Genomic DNA, 18,938 nt, shown 5'->3' with positions numbered 1-18,938 from the left:
AGTAGGAATCACTCTCTATGGTATACTCAACAAATTGTTATTCAGCTTCCATGAAAGATTTACAGGATCTTTGGAAACTTTTGAAATAGCTTGTTCCACTTTTGGATAGTTCTGGTTGTTAAAAATTATTTAATTGTTACTCCCTGTAAGAGTAGAGACGATTTACTGTTTTCACCTCTGTATTCTTGATATTATGCCTTATCCATAAGTAGATGCTTAATAAATATTTGTAAAATAAATATTTTCCTTATATGATACCCAAATCATCTTTATGACTTCAACCCTTTGCCTATTTCTAAGTAGAGTCTAGAATGTTATTGGAAGGAAACTGAATGATTCTCAATTTTTTATATTGAACTTTAAAGTGATGATGAAGTCTAGTTAAAAATATTTTCCCAGAATAGTCAATATTCAAGGGGTTGTAGAAAAACAGGCATACTAAACGTATTGTTGGTAGAGCTGTGAATTGTGAATTCCAGTCATTCTGGAAAAGTTTGGGATTATGCAAAAAAGGATGATTAAAGTGTACACCCTTTTATCTAGAATTTTCACTGCTAAGCATATACTCTGGGGAGGTTAATGAAAAAAAAAAGAAAGTCCATATGTACACCAAAAATATTTACAGTGTCTCTTTTTGTAGTAGCAAAAAATGTATATATCTATATCTACATATCTATATCTATATCCATATCTATATCTAGAGAGAGAGAATATGTCTGTTAAATAGGGAATAGGTTTTTAAAAAATGTATTGCCTGAATGTAATAGAATATCAGTGTATTATTAACAACTTTGTGAAAAAATAACCCCAAATCACTGAGAAATGCAACTTAAAACAACTTAAAACTGAGGTTCCACCTCATATCCAGAATCTGATTGGCAAAGATGGCAAAAAAAAAAAAAAGAACAATAAGAATTGAATGAGTTCTGGAAAAATGGGCATATTGATACCCTATAGCTGAGAAAGGGGTGAGAGGAAGGAGAGAGTGAGAATTGTTAAGTAATGTAAAAACTTAGTTGAATGGAAATTATACCACTTTACATGTCTGCCCACATAACTCTAGTACCAATTCTTGTCTCTTGAAAAGACCCTCAGACCACCTACTCTACCATTTCTCCTGACCTGGTGTATGCCACTTCTTTTCTTTGCCCTCATCCCTCACGTCACCTTGGTCTTCCTGACCCCAACACCTTTTTTACCTTTATCGTTGTCTTGAGTCATCAAAGCCTGGGAAATAGTTTACTTTAGATCTTCAGGGTTTGACCTCCCATAATTTGGCTTCCAGTTACTTCTGTAATAGAGATAACAGAAGTTTGTTTTATTCATCTTTTTAAATAACTTCTTATCATATCATATCCCTGTTCAAGATCATTTGTTCATTCAATAAATATCATTGAACATCTACTGTGGACAAAGTATCATAGCATATAAAAAGATGATGAGATGGTCCTTGGCCTCGGTGAGTTTATAATAGGAGAACTACCATATACAGCACTATAGCACAAAATCTGATGTATAAAAGTATAAACAGAGAAGTACAATACCCTATTAGTTCAAGCCTAAACTCTTCAGCCTGGTTTTAAAGCTTTCTGTAGTCTCTACCCTACTTTCCAGGCTTATCTGGCATTATTCCATCTTACAGCTTTTTTCTCCCTCTGTGTCTTTGTTCACCTTATTCTCTTTGCTAGAAATACTTTCAGAGTTAGACTAGCTTATTTCTTTGGTTCCTTCAGCCCTTGATCCAATCTGAGTCTAAACCATCTTTTTAGGTCTGATATCCATCATTCAGCATTCCCTAACCATTCCATTCTGAAGTACTGTTTCCTTCCTCTGAATGCCTGTGATATTTACTGCCTATACCATGCTTTTTGCCAATTATATGATAAATTGAGGATATTCCTTTGTGTCTTTGCTTCCCTCTCCAATTAGAATGGATTCCTGGAAACACATTTATTATTTTAAATTTTATTAAAAAATTTTTTTCCATGGTTACATGATTCATGTTCTCTCCCTCCCCTCTTCCCTCCCCCCTCCTGGAGATGACAAGCAATTCTACTGGGTTATACATGTGTTATCACACAAAACCTATTTCCATATTATTCACTTTTGTAATAGAGTAACTAGAAACACATTTTAAAAAAATATTGATATCCTTCAGTTTTTACCTTATCTATATTTCCCTCTAGCTATCCCTTATAACAAAAGAAAGGAAAGGTGGGGATGTACATTTCAGGAAACAAACATTTTTAAATGTTAACATATTTGCAACATTGAGAATGCATCCTAGGTTTCTTGCCTTCTGCATGTCTTGCATATATTGGATACTCTGGTAGTGAATTTATTAAACATTAGATCCAGGAAACAGAAATTTTCATTGATCTGATCACTAGATGGCAGAGACATGGCCTGTGCGCTTCTGGGATGTTGCTAAAGTCTACAAGTCCCATACTTGATTTCCTTATCAATACCCTTTGAAGATCTTAAGGTTTTAGGGAACTACATGTAGTCTTTCCTTAAAGATGTTTAGGACCCCAACCTAGAATAGTATCTTTGTGGGGTTGGGATGCTGTCAAGAGAAGAAAAAAAGTAATCTGGCTGTTTGGAACTTCTAAGCAAAAATCATTTTGTAGAAAAGTCACTGGTGTAGTGCAAGACCCTCCTCTGTGTTCTGGCTTGCTCTTAGATTTAGAAATCTTCTCCAGACTTGCTGTGTGATTGCTGACAAAAGTCTTTCCATCTCTATTGGGCTTAATTTCATCTGTTTTAAAATCAGATTGGTCTAGATCAGTGACGGGCAAACTTTTTAAAGAGGGGGCCAAAGTCTGTTTCTAACAGATTAGGAATAATGTCCCGTGGTGGGATAGAACATTTCAGGGGCCTGCATCTGGCCTGAGGGCTGTAGTTTGCCCATCACTGCCCTAGATCTTTACTGGAGGGGGGGAAGAAAGGGGGGGGTGCCCATGAACTTAAAAAAAACAAAAACATTTTAATAACAATTTATTTATAAATAATTTTTTTGTTATTTTATTATGTATTTTGTTTTATGCATTTTAAAACATCATTTTCAAAAGAGATCACTAGATTTCACTGGATTTTTCAGAAGGGTTCATAATGTAAAAGTTAAGAACCTCTGGTCTAGATGAGTCTGAGGATTCTTCTGGTTCTCATGTTTCTTTGATCCTGAGGTACCTTGGGCATAGATTTTTATGATATATTTTGCAGGAAATCAAGCTAATTACTTGTAACCTGATATGTTGTTGACACCTTGTTTTGGGCAAGAGTAAGAGACTTTAGGGTCAAGCTTGTCCTTTCTCTGTTGTCTCCTCAGATGTGCTCCAGGGAGTAAACTTCCAGGGATTCTTAGTAACTCAGATTTGTGAGTGGGAAGAGCAGCCATCTTGTTGCTTCCTTGCATTAAGAGCCCTGTACACATTAAAAATATGAAATTAATAAACAGTTGCTAGCAGAGTGGGCTTATGGGTGCATGTCAAGATAATTCCCTTTCTATTTTCAGCTGTTACCAAGAAACAAGAAACTTTGTAAAGGAAGAAACAAAGTTCCTTACCCTCCACAATTTTCAGTATCTGGCTCTGGCCTTTACCATTTCTTCTTACCCTATGTGAACCACCTTCTTTACTCCTCCCCCGCCGCCCCCCCCCCCCCATGTCTTTCTGACACCAGTGCCTGCAGAAGAAACTGAATTGGTTCTACCATTGAGGAATTGCTTCTGGCTTATAGTATTGCAAGATGCCTGGAAGAATCAAAACTCTCTCACTGTCATTTTGTAGATAACTGTCCTAGTAGTTGAACCTTTCGGGATCCCTCTTGCTCCTTTTCAGCAGCAGGCTAGTGTTTTTATTGCCCATGTCATGGAATAATGAAAAAAGGCCCTACATTCCCCATCTACTTACTGGTTATATGACCTTGAACAAATCATATCTTCTTTTGGCTTTGGTTTCTTCATCTATAAAATGAGAGGATAGGACTAAATGGTCCTGAAGATCCTTTCAGGTTTTAGTTAGTGAAGAGAAAGCTTATTTTTTTCTCCTTTTCCTGGGGAGTTTGCAGCTGACTTAAGGCAAATCTTGGTTCAGTGTGTTAAATCCTCCTAACTATGTATGTGGGTCCACTGACCGACAATGTCAGAAGTCATATTGTCTAACTCCTAAAGCAAGAGGCCCCTCTATTACTATTCTGAAAGCTTAATCCTCTAATCTCTGTTTGACCTCTCTCTATCTCCTGAGGCAGCCCATTCCATCCTTAGCTCTGATTGTTAGGAATGTTTTCCTTTTATATTGACCTGAAATCCCTGAGTTTTCCACTTTGGGTCTCTAGTTAGCCCATTGTGGCAGGCTGAGCCACATCCAATAAATATGAGTAGCTGCTGTTTGTACCACATTGTTAGGCAAAAGTTCTTCCACAAAACAACTCTAAACAGAATTAGAGACAGTGACCATACCCTCCTCCACAACGACTTTCTCCAAAAGAAACCTCTCCTTTTCCTTTCACTGATCTTCATATGGTATGATTCTTAAGTCCTACCTCAAAATCCTTATCATCTTTCTCTAGTGTATTGCAGTTTGTCAGGATCCTTAAAATGTGACTTTGTAGAACTCACGGCATTACTGTATTGGTGGTCAGACCAGGGTGGGAAGTCAGCAGGACAAGTACCCTGCCCCTCTTCTATCATATATTTCTGCTAATATAATGAGTGCCCACTGGTAAAAAACTATTTATCATGTATCTGGTTTGCCTTAAGAAAGCGTTGGGTCTCTTTCCCCTCCTTGATTTCTTTCCTATTATTCCTGAGATTCTTCTCCATCTAATTCTCTAATGCACAGCCTAGTCTGTCTCCTCTATCAGGATCTAAAATTTTTAGTACATGGAAACTTGCTTATCAACTTGCTTGGTGCTGTAAAATAAAACCTCTTCCTCTGTCTTCAGTCCCACAGAATAGTGAGAAGCTGCAGGAGAGCCCATGCATTTTTGCATTGACGCCGAGACAAGTGGAACTGATCAGAAACTCCAGGTACATTTACCTCATTCATCACTTTCCAGCTTACATTTAGGGTTTTCTTCCTAACTTTATGAGTCATTCAGCTCCACAAGCACCATGAAAAGTAAGTTAGGGAGAATTGGACTTTTCCATGTCAATGTTTCTGGCTTCTGACCTTTCACATAACATGGTGATTTCTAGAAATTATTTAATATGTGGTCCACACCCTGAGTTCTAAAGGAGCTTCCTAGAGAACCTCTGTCCTATTTTATAACTGTAGGTAAACCTCTAAAGCTAAGGTTGGAAATGGGAAAAATCACAGGTTTATGAAACTGAAAGGGATCCCACAATTAATCTAATCTCATCTCTTCCCTACTCACCATACCTCACCCCTCACACAGGATATTATAGAGCAGGAAATTGAGGACCAGAAAAACGAGCCGTTTCAGACACGTAGGTCCAGGGATTCTAACATGAAGACTAGTGCTCTTTGCCCTGTACACTGCTTAGAAAAGCACTGAGAAAAATGACAAATGACATTTTGATAGCTTTAGTTTTTTAAAGCAGTTATCTTATAGTTCTCAGATTAGTAATACAAATATTATCGCCATTAACAGGTGAGGAAACTAAAATTCATCATGGTAAATGATAGCCCCTAGGACCAAAGCACCCCTTTCCCCAATTCCTAAGGAAACCGATAGCTCCCCCTTCCCCTGCTGGAACTCCAGAACAAAGCAAGTAGTTCCACTTCATAGGGCACTGTTACTTCCCATACTGTGACCTGACAAATCCATGAAGTATTGATATTCTAGACTTATATAGCCTGTACCATACTGAGGACTATACAAGCCTAGGAACCAAAGCCCCCACCCCAAATCCAACCCCAACTTTGCCCAACAGAGACAACCCAGATTACCTTATCCCAGACCACTACCATTTAAAAGATTGCCCCTTTCTCCATCCAGGTGGAGACCCCTAGCCATCTACTTGCTTCCCACCCCTCTTCCTTTCCCACAACAAAGCTTTGCTAGATTACTCAATTTCTCTGTCTCATTAGTCTTGGGTCAGATCCCGTTTTAGCCAGGTCTGACAGTAAAGTCCCTTACCCAGAGTCACAAAACTAGGAGGTGTCAGAGCCAAGACTGAAGCCTAGCTTTTGCCTCCAAGACTACCACTCTCTTTTTCTCTTCAGACTAGAAACACTAATTAGAGAGTGGTCTCCAGATTAGAGCTAATTGTCATTAGTAGTGTCATAGGATTTCAAACTGAAAAGCACCTTGGGGAAACCTAATTCACTTCCTTTATCCTACAAAAGATGAAACTGAGGATCCAGAGACTTTCTTAAAAATCACATTGGTACTGAATTGCAGAGCTGAGGTTTTAGTCCAAGTTCTCTGACTAGAAATCCAACAATCTTTCCACTACAACTTGCTTCCTCTTGTGCCTTAGTCACAAAAGGGATTGAATCTACCTGAGGGACAAAGGAGCACCTGGATGTAAAGCCCAGAACAATTGACTTTTTAGGCCCATTCCCAGGAAGATTCAGCATCTGAATTCAGTGTACTGTAGCTCCAGTCCTTTTGAACTGAGTCCAAAACCTCACTGTAGCATCTCTCGGTGAAATTTTTTTAAACAAAGGTATACTTACTGAGAAGATACACCAAAAATAGAAATAAAAATATTTCCCCCATCACCCAAAGGAACACTTTCCTCACAGTACATTCTAATAACTATCACCCTTCTTCATGCGATGTCTTCACTAAAACATGGTCTAGACTCTTGACTCTTATTTTCAGAGCAATGATATTTCAGAAATAAAGCTGAAATGACTACTTTTATATCCTCTTTTTGGGGATGCCAGGTTAAGTTTTACAGGCTAGTGTCTGCATTGCATTTATATGGCTTTTTTGTGTCCTGGGCTCCTCCAAATGATCTGGCCAGCATCCCTCTGAGGTTTGGTGCCTTTCTGCATCTGATCAGTACCTTGTGTCATGGGAACTGGAGCCAGACTCAGGAGATCATCTTGCTTGCCATATTTGCTTTATGTTTACCAATACAGTTTTTGGAGACAGATTCCTTCACTGAGTTCGAATTCCTTTTTTATCTAGCCATCATCCTAAAAGCTACCTATCATAAAATGGACTTAATTTAATTTTTCCTCTACTCCTATCTCCAGTAAAACACACACACACACACACACACACACACACACACACACACACACACACACACACACAGTCATAGTATTAGCACTGGAACAACCTAACTTATATAACAAAAAACTTATATTGTTTAATATTTTCCTTAGTTGTCCAGTTGTTCTCCAAACCATGTAGCTTTCTCCTTGGTCATATGCTCAGTCTATTGGGGAAGCTCACAAGCAGAGACTAGTGTGTACCTGACCAGATAGCCTTATGGTCCATATTGCTTAAAAATTCATCTAGTCCTGGGGCAGCTGGGTGGCTCAGTGGAGTGAGAACCAGGCCTAGAGACAGGAGGTCCTAGGTTCAAATCCGGCCTCGGACACTTCCCAGCTGTGTGACCCTGGGCAAGTCACTTGACTCCCATTGCCTACCCTTACCAATCTTCCACCAAGGAACTAATACACAGAAGTTAAGGGTTTAAAAAAATTTTTTTTCATCTAGTCCTTGCTAGATGTTTGGCCAATATCTACCCAGGATTTTTTTTTGTCCTTCAATTGGAAATACCACCAGCAAGGAAGCAGAAAAAACGATTGGCCAGACGCTTAGTGCATTTTAAGTTATGGGGCACCCATTAACAAGCAGAATATACCTAATATTTAGGGGCTACAAAACCAAGGAAAGGAAAATATGGAATTTAGATTTCTCTAGACCATGGTTTCCTAACTCCTGATCTTTGACTTCTCTTACCTCCTTTCTACCTCTTTCCAGGGATTGATAATCAAATCCAAGTTTCTTTTGCTGCTATGAGAGGCATGATAATCTATTTTGCCCTTTGACTTTGCTCAGAATCTTTGTAATTCAAAGCCATGGGTATTTGAGGCTGAAGCTCTCTTCTGTGACTATCTCTATTCCTTCATACCCATCAGTGTCAGCCTCACCCCTCCAATGTTCCTTCCTGCTCTTTCTACCTTTTCATTGGGCCCCCTGGAACTCTTGTTTTGTTAGCAAACTGTCCTTCCTATTAGACTTGTTCTTCTACCCACTCAAAACCAAAGAATACTTAGTATTGATTTTCTCTTTGCTTATATGTTTACATGTTTCTCCCTAATAAGTCCCCAATATAAAAATCGGTCTGGAATTCATAAATACTTGGTGATAAGACAGAATTGATCTGATTATAGCACAAAGGAAGGTCTGTGCAAAAGTCACTCATTAGAAGAGCCTTACACATTTGACTTGTGTAAAGGATAGGATGCTGACCTCGAGCCCCTTCCTTAGCAATAGCCTGTCTCATTTGGGGAAAGGAAAAAGTCAATGCTGTTACTGAAATTTTGGAGTTCCCACCCTAGAGAAGGAGCTAGGCAGGAGAGATCTTGTTTTTATAGAACTACACATTGCGAAAACAGAAGACCCTGGTGCCATTATCAACTGGCAGACTACCACTTTGTGCTTCAGCTTCTTCATCTTTAAAAGACAGGTTTATTGGGAAGAGGCTCCCTGACTCTGTTGGTGCTTTTAGACCCAGCTAGACCAGAGAAGAATGCCCCTCAATAACAACTCCATATTTTGTGGTTTATTTAAATTCTTTACATCCACCTAATGAATAGATTCTGGCTTTGTGATACTATATTATGAGTTTCTTGGTATTTTGGCTAAATTTTTTATATAATCACCTCTAGCCCTTTGGCAAAAGACAAGATGAAAAGAAAAATAATATTGTCAATGTTTGGATATAGTATTGATGTACTGGAATGTTCTTTACCTTATTAGCTCTTTCTTTTTGGTTGGATTTACTTTGCCAGGGAGTTGCAGCCTGGAGTGAAATCAGTTCAAGTGGTACTAAGGTAAGTGAATTCTGTAGATCTATTGAAGTCCAGAAGGCATTCAGAGAGAAGAGATTCTTAGGGAAATCCAGAAAGCACTTTGTAGTGACTTTAAACAGCTTTTTTGATAACCAGCTCTTATGCTAAAACAGCACAGTAGAGAAAGCTATATGCTATCTACACAGTGTCTACATTTTGCCCACATAACAGTACATTACTGACTTGACTCAGAATAGCTAGATTTGCCTAAGCCTGTGTTTCAGGGGTAGATGAAGGTCTTGGAGAGTGGGGAATAGGGAATTTGTGCTGGATTTAATCTCAAAACAGAGTGGAAGTTTCAGTAAGGGTGAGAGGGTATCTGTGGAAGAGTGATGTATCACACAGTCCTTCTTTCTGTTGCAGAATCTGTTACACAGATACTAGCTGCCCCCAGGAGGATCAGTACCCTCCCAACATTGCAGTGAAAGTTAACCATAGCTACTGTTCAGTCCCGGTAAGTTATCACATCGTCACAGTATCACCCTTAAGTTAGTTGGGTATAGTTGTTTGCTAAGAAGCCAGGCCTATTGCTGGAAAGGACAGAAATGGGCTTGGAGAAAGGGGGGAAGAGTATGGTAGATCTAATATTTAAAATTCATCGTAAAACACTCTGGGTGATGGTTTAGATTTTTTTTTTTTAAGCTACATTTCCTTTTCTTCTGCTGGGCAAAATAAAGAAAAGTTTCTGATTTCAGGGCTACTATCCATCAAATAAACCTGGAGTGGAGCCAAAACGGCCCTGTCGTCCCATTAATCTCACACACCTCATGTACCTATCTTCAGCAACAAACCGAATCACTGTCACCTGGGGGAATTATGGAAAGGTGAGTAATGTGACCAGTGGCACAGTTGGACTGCCTAAGACTCCTTGTTCTGTTCACTGACCCTCCCTTTTCTCTCTTTCCAGAGTTACTCAGTAGGTTTATACTTAGTACGGCAGCTGACCTCATCAGAATTGCTGCAAAGGTTGAAAACTATCGGAATCAAACATCCAGAGCTCTGCAAAGCCCTTGGTAAGCAATTGAGCTTATTCCTAGCTAGGGAAATGAGTGAGAAGTCTGATATTACATATATCATTACATGGCTCCCCTAGGCTTGTGTTTGTTCTCCTACTTTGGAAACTCTGGGAAGTTTATACCACCAGAGTCTTATTGCCCTTGGTATTATGCTTATGACATCAAGTAAAATAAAGCATTGGAAATAAAATGGAAAAACCCTGGAGGTGAAGTCAGAAGACTTCAGTTTTAGTCCTAGCTCTTGTGACCCTGGGTGAGTCTTTATCCTCTTTGGACCTCAGTTTTCTGATTTGTAAAATGAGGGATTTGAATTAGTTAATCTCTATGATTCTCACCTTCTCCTCTACAATCCTTTGTGGGTCTGGGATACGATTCCCATTGATGTGTCCATCAAAAACAAGTATAAATTTCTTCTTCTGAAGCTTTTATCCAGGGAATTAACCAAATAATAGCACATAGTACTTTCTTGTACTCTGATGGAATTCCCTTTTGAAGTTTAAAGTATGAGAACAAAATGAAGAGCCCTGCAAGTATGGCTCTTGATTTGGTGACTTTAAAATTGAAGTCAGAATTCCCACATTAGTTCTCATGGAGATTTCTTTGGAAATTCCTTTAACTGTCCAAGTGGGAGGAACATTACAAGGAAACTGAACTTTGCTACTTCAGAATTTGTGAGATACCTAGATGGCATTTGACTTTTTAACTCACTAAGACTATGAGGTTATAATCATTTGGACAGGGCAGAATTAAAGCTTACCCCTTTGTAATTTATAGGAGGCAACCACATTTTTTGAGGAAATAGTGTTGAAAAGAAATTGCATTGAAAATATCTTTCCTAAGAGGTAGGTAGGTGGTACAGTGGATGGAGTGCTGAGCCTGGAGTTAGGAAAATTCTTCTTCCTGAGTTCAAATTCTGCCTCAGACACTTACTAGGCCAGTGATGGGCAACCTTTTGAGCTTAGTGTATCAAAATTCACCAAAAAACCGAGCATAACTCTGGTGGTGTTTCACTTCAAGGGGAAAAAAAACATAATTTTACAATATTTATAGTTTAAATAACAAAAATGTATAATTATAATATATAGCTGTATTTAATAAACCAAAATAGGTAAATTAATATAGGTAGAATTGTCATCTATAGTGCACAGAGTATCTACACTACAGCAAATGTTTCATCCTCGGCATGTGACCCCATACTTCTCTATATGTGGCCGTGTGTCATCGAAAATGACTACTCATGTGACATGCGTGTCATAGGTTTGCCATCACCGAACTAGGCTGTGCGACCCTGGGTAAGTCTTTTACTTAACCCTGTTGGCTTCAGTTCTTCATCTGTAAGATAAGCTGGAGAAGGAATTAGCAAACCACTCCAGGAACAAGAAGACCTCAAATGAGATCATAAAGAATTGGACATGACTGAAAAATGACTGAACAATAAGAGGACAGAAAGATCAAGTGATTGTTGCTGACTAAACAAATCTTTCCTAAAGAGGAAAGTAAACCTGTTACGGGCACATTAATAGTATCCATTTGTAAAGAGTGTGCTAGTTACACATCATTTTTCATTAAATGCGAACTAAAAGAGCCTTTCCTATCGTCCATGTAATCTAACATATGTACCACAAAGTAATAAAGCCTATATCTCTTTACTAACATTTAATGTACTCAGCGTGACCTTCCTCGTCTCTTCCCCATTACTTCCCAGTTATTGAAGATGAACTCAATATGTGAAATAGCCAAAACTCCTTAGGGAGAAAGGTGCCCCACAAATAGAAATCTGAGTCACTATGATGCTAACCAGCTGCGTGACTTTGGGCAAGTCATTTCCTCTCTACCTCAGTTTCCTCATTGAAATAAAGGGTTTGGAACTAAATTAACTGTAGCATCTAAAATTTGGCAACAGCTTTCCTAAAAATATGCTTTCAAAATAATATGGTTGGTCATAAACAAATATGCCAGAACCTGTACTTCCAAATGAGAGCTGCTTTCAAAGATGCTGCCCTTTTTCCCCCCAGAACATTCTAGAAACTTAACAGAAGAGTACATTTAGAATTTGAAATAGAAACTTAGATTTTAACTTCAAGAGTTCAGTTCACCCAATTAAGACAAAATCACAAATTAGAGGATGGGGAGGAGGTGGGATATTAAAAGGTCATTTAATTACCCTCCTTTTGTAATAGAGGAAACTGAGGTTAAGTGACTTGCCAGAGGTTACCCAAGTAGCAAATGTCAGGACAAGAATTAAAACTGATGTTTCCTGATGCCAGGACCAGCATTCCTCTAGGACACCTTGATGCCTTTTGTTTTCACTGATGCAGAAACTGAGAGACATCCCTGAGAGCAGGATCTGTGTCTCCTATCTTAGTCATCCAAGACCATGGCCCAAGGTCTTGATTGTAGGTGCTTAATATTTGTTTTTTGAATGAGGAAGAAACAAGTAGTGATGGACCCAAGACTAGAAGAACCTAGATCTTTTGACTCCTAGTTGAATATTCTTTCTATTTCCAAACAAAGCTGAGCTGCAGTGCTAAGACCAAGCCAGCAGGCCTTTGCCTTTGGGATCAATTTGGAAGACAGGCCAATGCCAAAACCATCTCAAGTCATTAAGAGTCAATACTGCCCTGGACAATGGAAATTCCATAGCCTTCACTAAATAGTTTCCATTGACTCAAGGATATCTCCAAACCTAAATCATACTAAGTCAGAACATTATACCTAAATCTAAGTCATTAGCCTACCCTCCTAATGATCCAGATCTCAAAGAAGGTAGCAGGGACACTCAAGTATTTGTCTCTCCCCTGCTCCTTTGCTCCCTTCCTTTTCCCCTCCCCCAAGCAGTAACTATTTTCTTCTGCCAAAATCTCAAGACCTACTCCCACAAGCCCATGTTGTGGTAACTCAGATACAACTGTGAGTTCCTCAACATGAGAGAGATGTCTGTGTACTAACCACAGGTTTGGCGGGGCCTTCACAGTTGGTTTCACATTTTAAAAGGCCTTTGGGGGGGAAATACATTATCTCATTTCTCTGGCCTTGAATGTTGTGTGACAAGCAGATGGCACAGATTGCTTGCCCTATGAAACCTGCCATAGCAAGTATAGGGCCCAGGGGAAAATGAAACCCTTGGCTCCTTTAAGAACAGGAAGTAGCATGATATGTAAGGGGAAGATGATCAATCTAAGAGTAGCTTAATAACCATAGCCCTGGAGATCTAGCTCCACCACCAATTGTTAGGCTTTGGACAAGTCATTCCATCTCTGTGAACCTCTGTTTCCTCATCTTTAACAGGAAGAGCTTGGACAAAATAATCAAGATCTTTTCCAGCTTTAACATTTTATCTCTGTAAACTCTTAATCACCTTCCTTGTATGAGACAAAAGCCCATCTCTCTAGTCTACTTTGTTAGCAAAGAAAGGAAACTAGGCTTCTGTTCACATCAGGCTGTCTCTGCCCGTACACATTGACCAAGAGAGTCAGGAGATGCCACTTAGCCTGTCCTGCGGGACAGAAAGAGAGGGAGGGCCATTGACTCCATAGGGACAAGTGAACTGTCTGCTTTACCCTAGAAAGGGATTGGTTTTGGAGTAAGAGCATGTGGGACTAAACCCACCTCCTATTTTACTAGGGCAATTCACTTTACCTCTCAAGGCCTCGAGTTACTGTAACCATATGTAATGAGAGGGCTTCACTGACCTTCAAGGCCCCTTCTAGCTCTAAATCTATGGGTGGATCTGAATTAGGAAGTTCTTGGGAATCCAATCCAGTACTGCATCTTAAGTTGTAGATACTATATATTAATTAATTTTTTTAAGATTTAGAAAGCTTTAGTAGCTCACAACTGATACTATGATATTTAATAGACTGAAGAAGTTTGAGGGACTGGACCATAAGTTTTTCCTAAACTTGTAGCTTTTTTTTTTTTTAGAACCAGTCTAATTAATTTCCTTCCACAGACCCAATCAAAATTCTTATGCTTGAATTCCAGTGTTGTTCCACACTAGCAATCAGGATTTTTTTTTCCTTTGGCATAACAGGGATCCTCTGGCCACAGTTATAGTGGCTATAGTTTTCTTATCTGTAAAAATGAAGGGATTGAACAAGATGATCCTAGCATCAAAAGCATCATTTTTCCAACTCCAAACCTCATGGTTTGGCTTTCTTTGGCCTTTATTTTCAGCCATAGGCTTACATTGGGTGATTTCAAGGTTATTTAGAAAAGGGCACTCTCTTCCCAAAATACTTCCTCCATCTATAGCCTCATATTTACCATTCTTATAATTTCCAAAGAGCCTCTACATTCCACAGTGAAATATCATACTGAAAATACAAATATGCTAGGGTAATAGAACAAAACTTCAGTTAAACCTCTGTAAATTTACTTCAGAGCCCTTCCCAAGAAAAAGTTTTGCCACGGGAATTGAAAACACTCTTAAAATAGATAAGAAATAGAGAAAGTTAGGTGGCTTAGTGGATAGAAAGCCAGGCCTACAGATGGGAAGTCCTGAGTTCAAATTTGGCCTCAGTCATTTCCTAGCTGGGACAAGGTAAGAAAGACAGAGGAAAAAAAGCAGAAAATAGTAATTTTCCCGGAGACTCAGCTTGGGTCTGGCCATAGGGTAGTGGACTTCTTGCTGAAGCCTAGCAAATATTTAGAGAAAAATCTGTGCTCAGAGGAACATTATAGAGCAGGAGTTGGCAACGTCTTTCTGCAGGAGCCATAAAGTCAATTTTTTTTTCAGGCACTGTTATAGGAGCGCGCATTGTGAACGCTGTACAGCTCTCACGAAATTACATTTTTAAAAATGTGGCATTTATGGCTCTCACGGCCAAAAAGGTTGCCTACCTCTGTTATAGAGCATACTCTACCTAGTACAGAAACCCTTTCTACCGTATCTCTAGCAGGTAAACAGTTAAAAAGACTGGGCCTCATCAAACACAGTGCTTTCCCTTGTTGTACAGCTCTGATTGTTAGAAAGTTCTTTATTCAGAGGCACTGTTTTTTTTTTCTAATTAAATTTTATTTTTAAAAAGTTAGAATTTCTCTTCCTTCCCTTTTCCCCCCTCCCCTTTTCCCTTATATTGAAAAAGCAAGAAAAACAAAGCCCCTGTTATTTTTTTATCATGATTTTCAGGTAGTCCAATAATTCTTAGATTGTCTCTCCTGGATCTATTTTCAAGGCCAGTTGTTTTTTCAATGAGATATTTAATATTTTTTTTATTTTTCATTCTTTCGATTTTGTTTTATTGTTTCTTGATGGCTCATGACATCATTGGCATCTCTTTGCCCAATTCTAATTTTTAAAGGCTAATTTTCTTTGATGACTTTTTGATCCTCCTTTTCTATTTGTTCCATTCTTCTCATGCAACTCTTTTCTTCATTGGATTTTTTTTTGCCTCTTTTTCTAGTAGGTCAATTCTGTTTTTTTTTTGTTTGTTTTTGTTTTTAATGAAACTCTTTTCTTCATTGAATTTTCGTGCCTCTTTTTCCATTTGACCAATTTTGTTTTTTAAGCTGTTATTTTCTTTTTGCATTACTTTCATTTCTTTTCCCCATTTTTCTTCAACCTGTCATTTTATTTTTGAATTCCATTTTGAACTCTTCCAGTGCTTGAGACTAATTCCCATTTTCCTTTGAAGTTTTGCATGTGGTTGCTTTGCTCTCAAGGTTCCCTACTGAATCTATACCTTGCTCTTTGTCTCTATAAAACTTTTCTGTGGTTAGGTGTTTCTTTTGCTGTTTGCTCAATTTTCCCAGCATTTTTTTTTTTGCCTGTGTGCTGGGGGTTCAGAAAACTGCTGATTCTAAGTCTCCTCTGCTGATGGCTTGTAAGGCTTAAGAGTACTATGAGGTATTTTGCCCTGGGGCTAGGAGCTTTGCCAGGGGTTAGGACTTTAAGGGATGGGTGGGTGCAGAGTGCTCTGCTGTTGGCTTTGGACATGGTCCTGGGATCAAATTTGGCGTATGCCCAGGCTTGGAACTTGATGTAGTAGGTGGAGAGTGGTTGGCCCCCACTTCTCTGTTTGTAGTTTTACACCAGGTTTCCCTCATCCCCTGAAAATTGACTCCCTCTGCTTACCTTGCAAGTTATTTTCTGAAGAAGAACTCCTCACTCCATTTCCTTGTTGGTTCAGTGACTTAAGTTGTTTTGAGGAGTAAATTTTAAGGCTGGTTCGAGAGGATTCTCAGAATGGTTCCAGCTTTTACCACTACTAGCCCCTTTCTTGGCTCCATCCCACCCCACAAAGCCCTTATTATAAACACAGATATTCAGAAAAAACAAGTTCCCTTATTAGCCATGTCCAAAAATATGTTCCAGTCTGCACTCTTGAGGCCATCACCCCACAACATGGTGGTGGATAGCATGTCTCATCATAAGCTATCAAATTGTTGGCCATTGGGTTGATCAGAGTTCCTAAGTCTTTAAATGGTGCTTGTCTTTTCAATATTATATATTATGTATAACATAATATATAATACTATAGGTTGTGATCTGGATTCTAATTCACTCTGTTCATTCAAGTCTTCTCAGGTGTCTCTGAAACCATCCTCTTCATCATTTCTTTATAGCACAATAGTTTTCCATCTCATTTACCACAAGTCATCCAGTCATTCCCCAGATTCTGGGCACCCCCTCAGTTTCCAGTTCTTTGCCATTGAAAAAATAACTAGTATAAATATTTTCATAGATAGGGGTTCCCTTACCTTACCTTGATCTCTTTGAGGTATATTTCTTGTCCATATAGTAAAAAACATTTTGGAGGTATTATTTCTACATGCTGAAATAGCTCAGGGTTTGTAAGAGGCAATTCTATTACCTCTCTTAATTCTCTGATTTGTTCAGATAGTCTTCCAGCCTCAGAATAAGAAACATTCCCAGAGTCCTTATGAAACATTGTAAACCAGTGGATCAACTTCTCTTGGCAAGTATCTCATAATAGTGTTCATATCCACAGCAACTCTTGTGCCTGGCTTCAGCTTACTTTTGTCAAGCTGACACCAACAACCTACAACATTGTGGGAAGCCAATAAGAGAATAGATAAAAATCTGAGACCCCTCTTTTGACACCTCTTATGATCCATACATTTTCTTATTGGAAAAACATTATAGACTTATTGGAAAGCTTTGAGTCCATAACCAGACCAGAAGCTACTGAGTTAACAATTTCTCTCCTTGACAATTTCTCTCCTTGATAATTAAGAAGCCTGAACCCTAAAAAATATATTACTTAGATAAAGACTGGAGCCAGACAATTTAGTCCAGACTATCTGACCAGGTGCAGATCTGTAAATCAAGGCAGAACGCAATTAGTAAACATCTCCATGAAATTTATTTCTGCTCCCAGAATTAACCCCTACTAATTGGTGGTTGGAATTTGGCCCTTACCCTTGTACCCATCTCTACTTTTAGACTTTAATGGATTGTGTATGATTTGTAACCCCTTTACAGCTGTGACTCTTTCTGTTCTTTGTTTGAAACCAGTATAAAATAAAGTCCAAATCCCATAGCATTAGAGCAACATGGGCTAACCACTAGTCTGGTTGTTCTCATTTTCTTTTTCCTGTCTTAACAATCTGATGCCACTAAACGCCACTCAGGACCCCAAAACCATATAGAGGCTGGCTCTCTATACAACATATCTTGGTCCATTTCTTCCTTTAACAATGAATTTTTTTTAACAATGAATTTTTCTTTGTGTTAACTATTTAATTACTTCACCCACAATCTGCCCAACACTTTGTAAGGCCTTCAGATAATTTTCAGACTGTTCATATTGCTTGGTAAGCTCTTTCAGCTGTTCTCTTAAGGATACATTCCTTTTTCCGGGCTCCGTAAGGGTTCTCCTTCTCTCAGATGTTCTCAATCCCAGAGCTTCCCTGCCTAAAGCCCTTCGGGCCTGGGGCAAGAGCCTCTCTCCTGTCTCACTTTAGGAGACCAAGTCATCCTTAGGCCCAGCCACCTCCACCACTATACTTGGCCTTCAGCTGCCTGCAACCCTTTAGATAGTGAGCTAGATCTTAGCTAGATCTTTGGGTTCGTCTATTTTCGTACATCTTTTTTATAAGGAATTTCATTCAGAAGTCTCAAAACTTAAAATTCTCTCTCTTGAGTTCATATAATCAACTTCTTGGTTTTTGGAACAGCCTAAAATGGCATGACTTTTCCCTGTTGTCATGTTGGTGAACCTGTGGCACACATGCTCCCCATCCCCTCTCCATGTGCACCTGAGGACATTTCTCACATGACCCATCCCTCTGCCCAGGGTTGCAATTTGGGCACTCGCTCTCTAAAAAGTTTGCCATCATTGCCCTATTAGCTTAATTTAGTATCTCCTCTACTAGGGTGGTATATAATGGAAAAAGCATTGACCTTGAAGTCTGAAGACCTAGGTTTTAAACTTTAATTCTGTGAAACAACAACAATAATAGTAATAGCTTACAAGCATTTATATAATGCCTTTATATAAGTAGCCTATGAGATAGGGGCTTTTTATTACCATCTCTATTTTACAGATGAAAAAACTGATAGTGAGAGGTTACATGATTTGCCCCTAGGCTACACAACCAATAAGTGTCTCAGGAAGGATTTGAACTTGGGTTCTGTCTCTAGGCCCAGCACTTTTATCCACATTTCTAAATGGTCAATAATAATACTTATACCACCTACATCACCCTGGTGGCTGTAAGGATCCAGTAAAGATGATGTATCTAGAGTCCTAGATAATGGGCACTCAGAGGTACATTCCAGCCCAGTGACTTACAAGGTTTCTTTGACCTTGCTGTAGGTCTCTGTATGCAAATGGGGGCCTCACTTGAGCACTGGAATGTTGGAGGTTGAGAGGGGTCAGGATCCCAAGCTACCCTCTAGTGGATACTCTCAGCAGCCCTAGGTTTTTTGTTTTGTTAGTTTTGTGTTTTTTTT

General features: G+C 39.0%; 1 protein-coding gene across 1 annotated transcript in view; it reads left to right on the top strand.

Annotated features, from left to right (window-relative positions):
• Positions 1–18,938, top strand: part of PIAS4 (protein inhibitor of activated STAT 4) — a 47,365-nt gene that overhangs the window by 9,416 nt on the left and 19,011 nt on the right. Inside the window, exons 2-6 of the mRNA XM_044671188.1 lie at positions 4,945–5,029; positions 8,943–8,984; positions 9,366–9,456; positions 9,698–9,826; positions 9,910–10,015. Of these exons, the coding sequence (XP_044527123.1) occupies positions 4,945–5,029; positions 8,943–8,984; positions 9,366–9,456; positions 9,698–9,826; positions 9,910–10,015 (453 nt within the window). The remainder of the gene's footprint in view (positions 1–4,944; positions 5,030–8,942; positions 8,985–9,365; positions 9,457–9,697; positions 9,827–9,909; positions 10,016–18,938) is intronic.

This window comes from Gracilinanus agilis, chromosome 1 (assembly GCF_016433145.1).
Source record: "Gracilinanus agilis isolate LMUSP501 chromosome 1, AgileGrace, whole genome shotgun sequence".
Classification (NCBI taxonomy): Eukaryota; Metazoa; Chordata; class Mammalia; order Didelphimorphia; family Didelphidae; genus Gracilinanus; species Gracilinanus agilis.
Note: the sequence above shows the minus strand (reverse complement) of the source record. Positions and strands in the feature narration are given on the sequence as shown.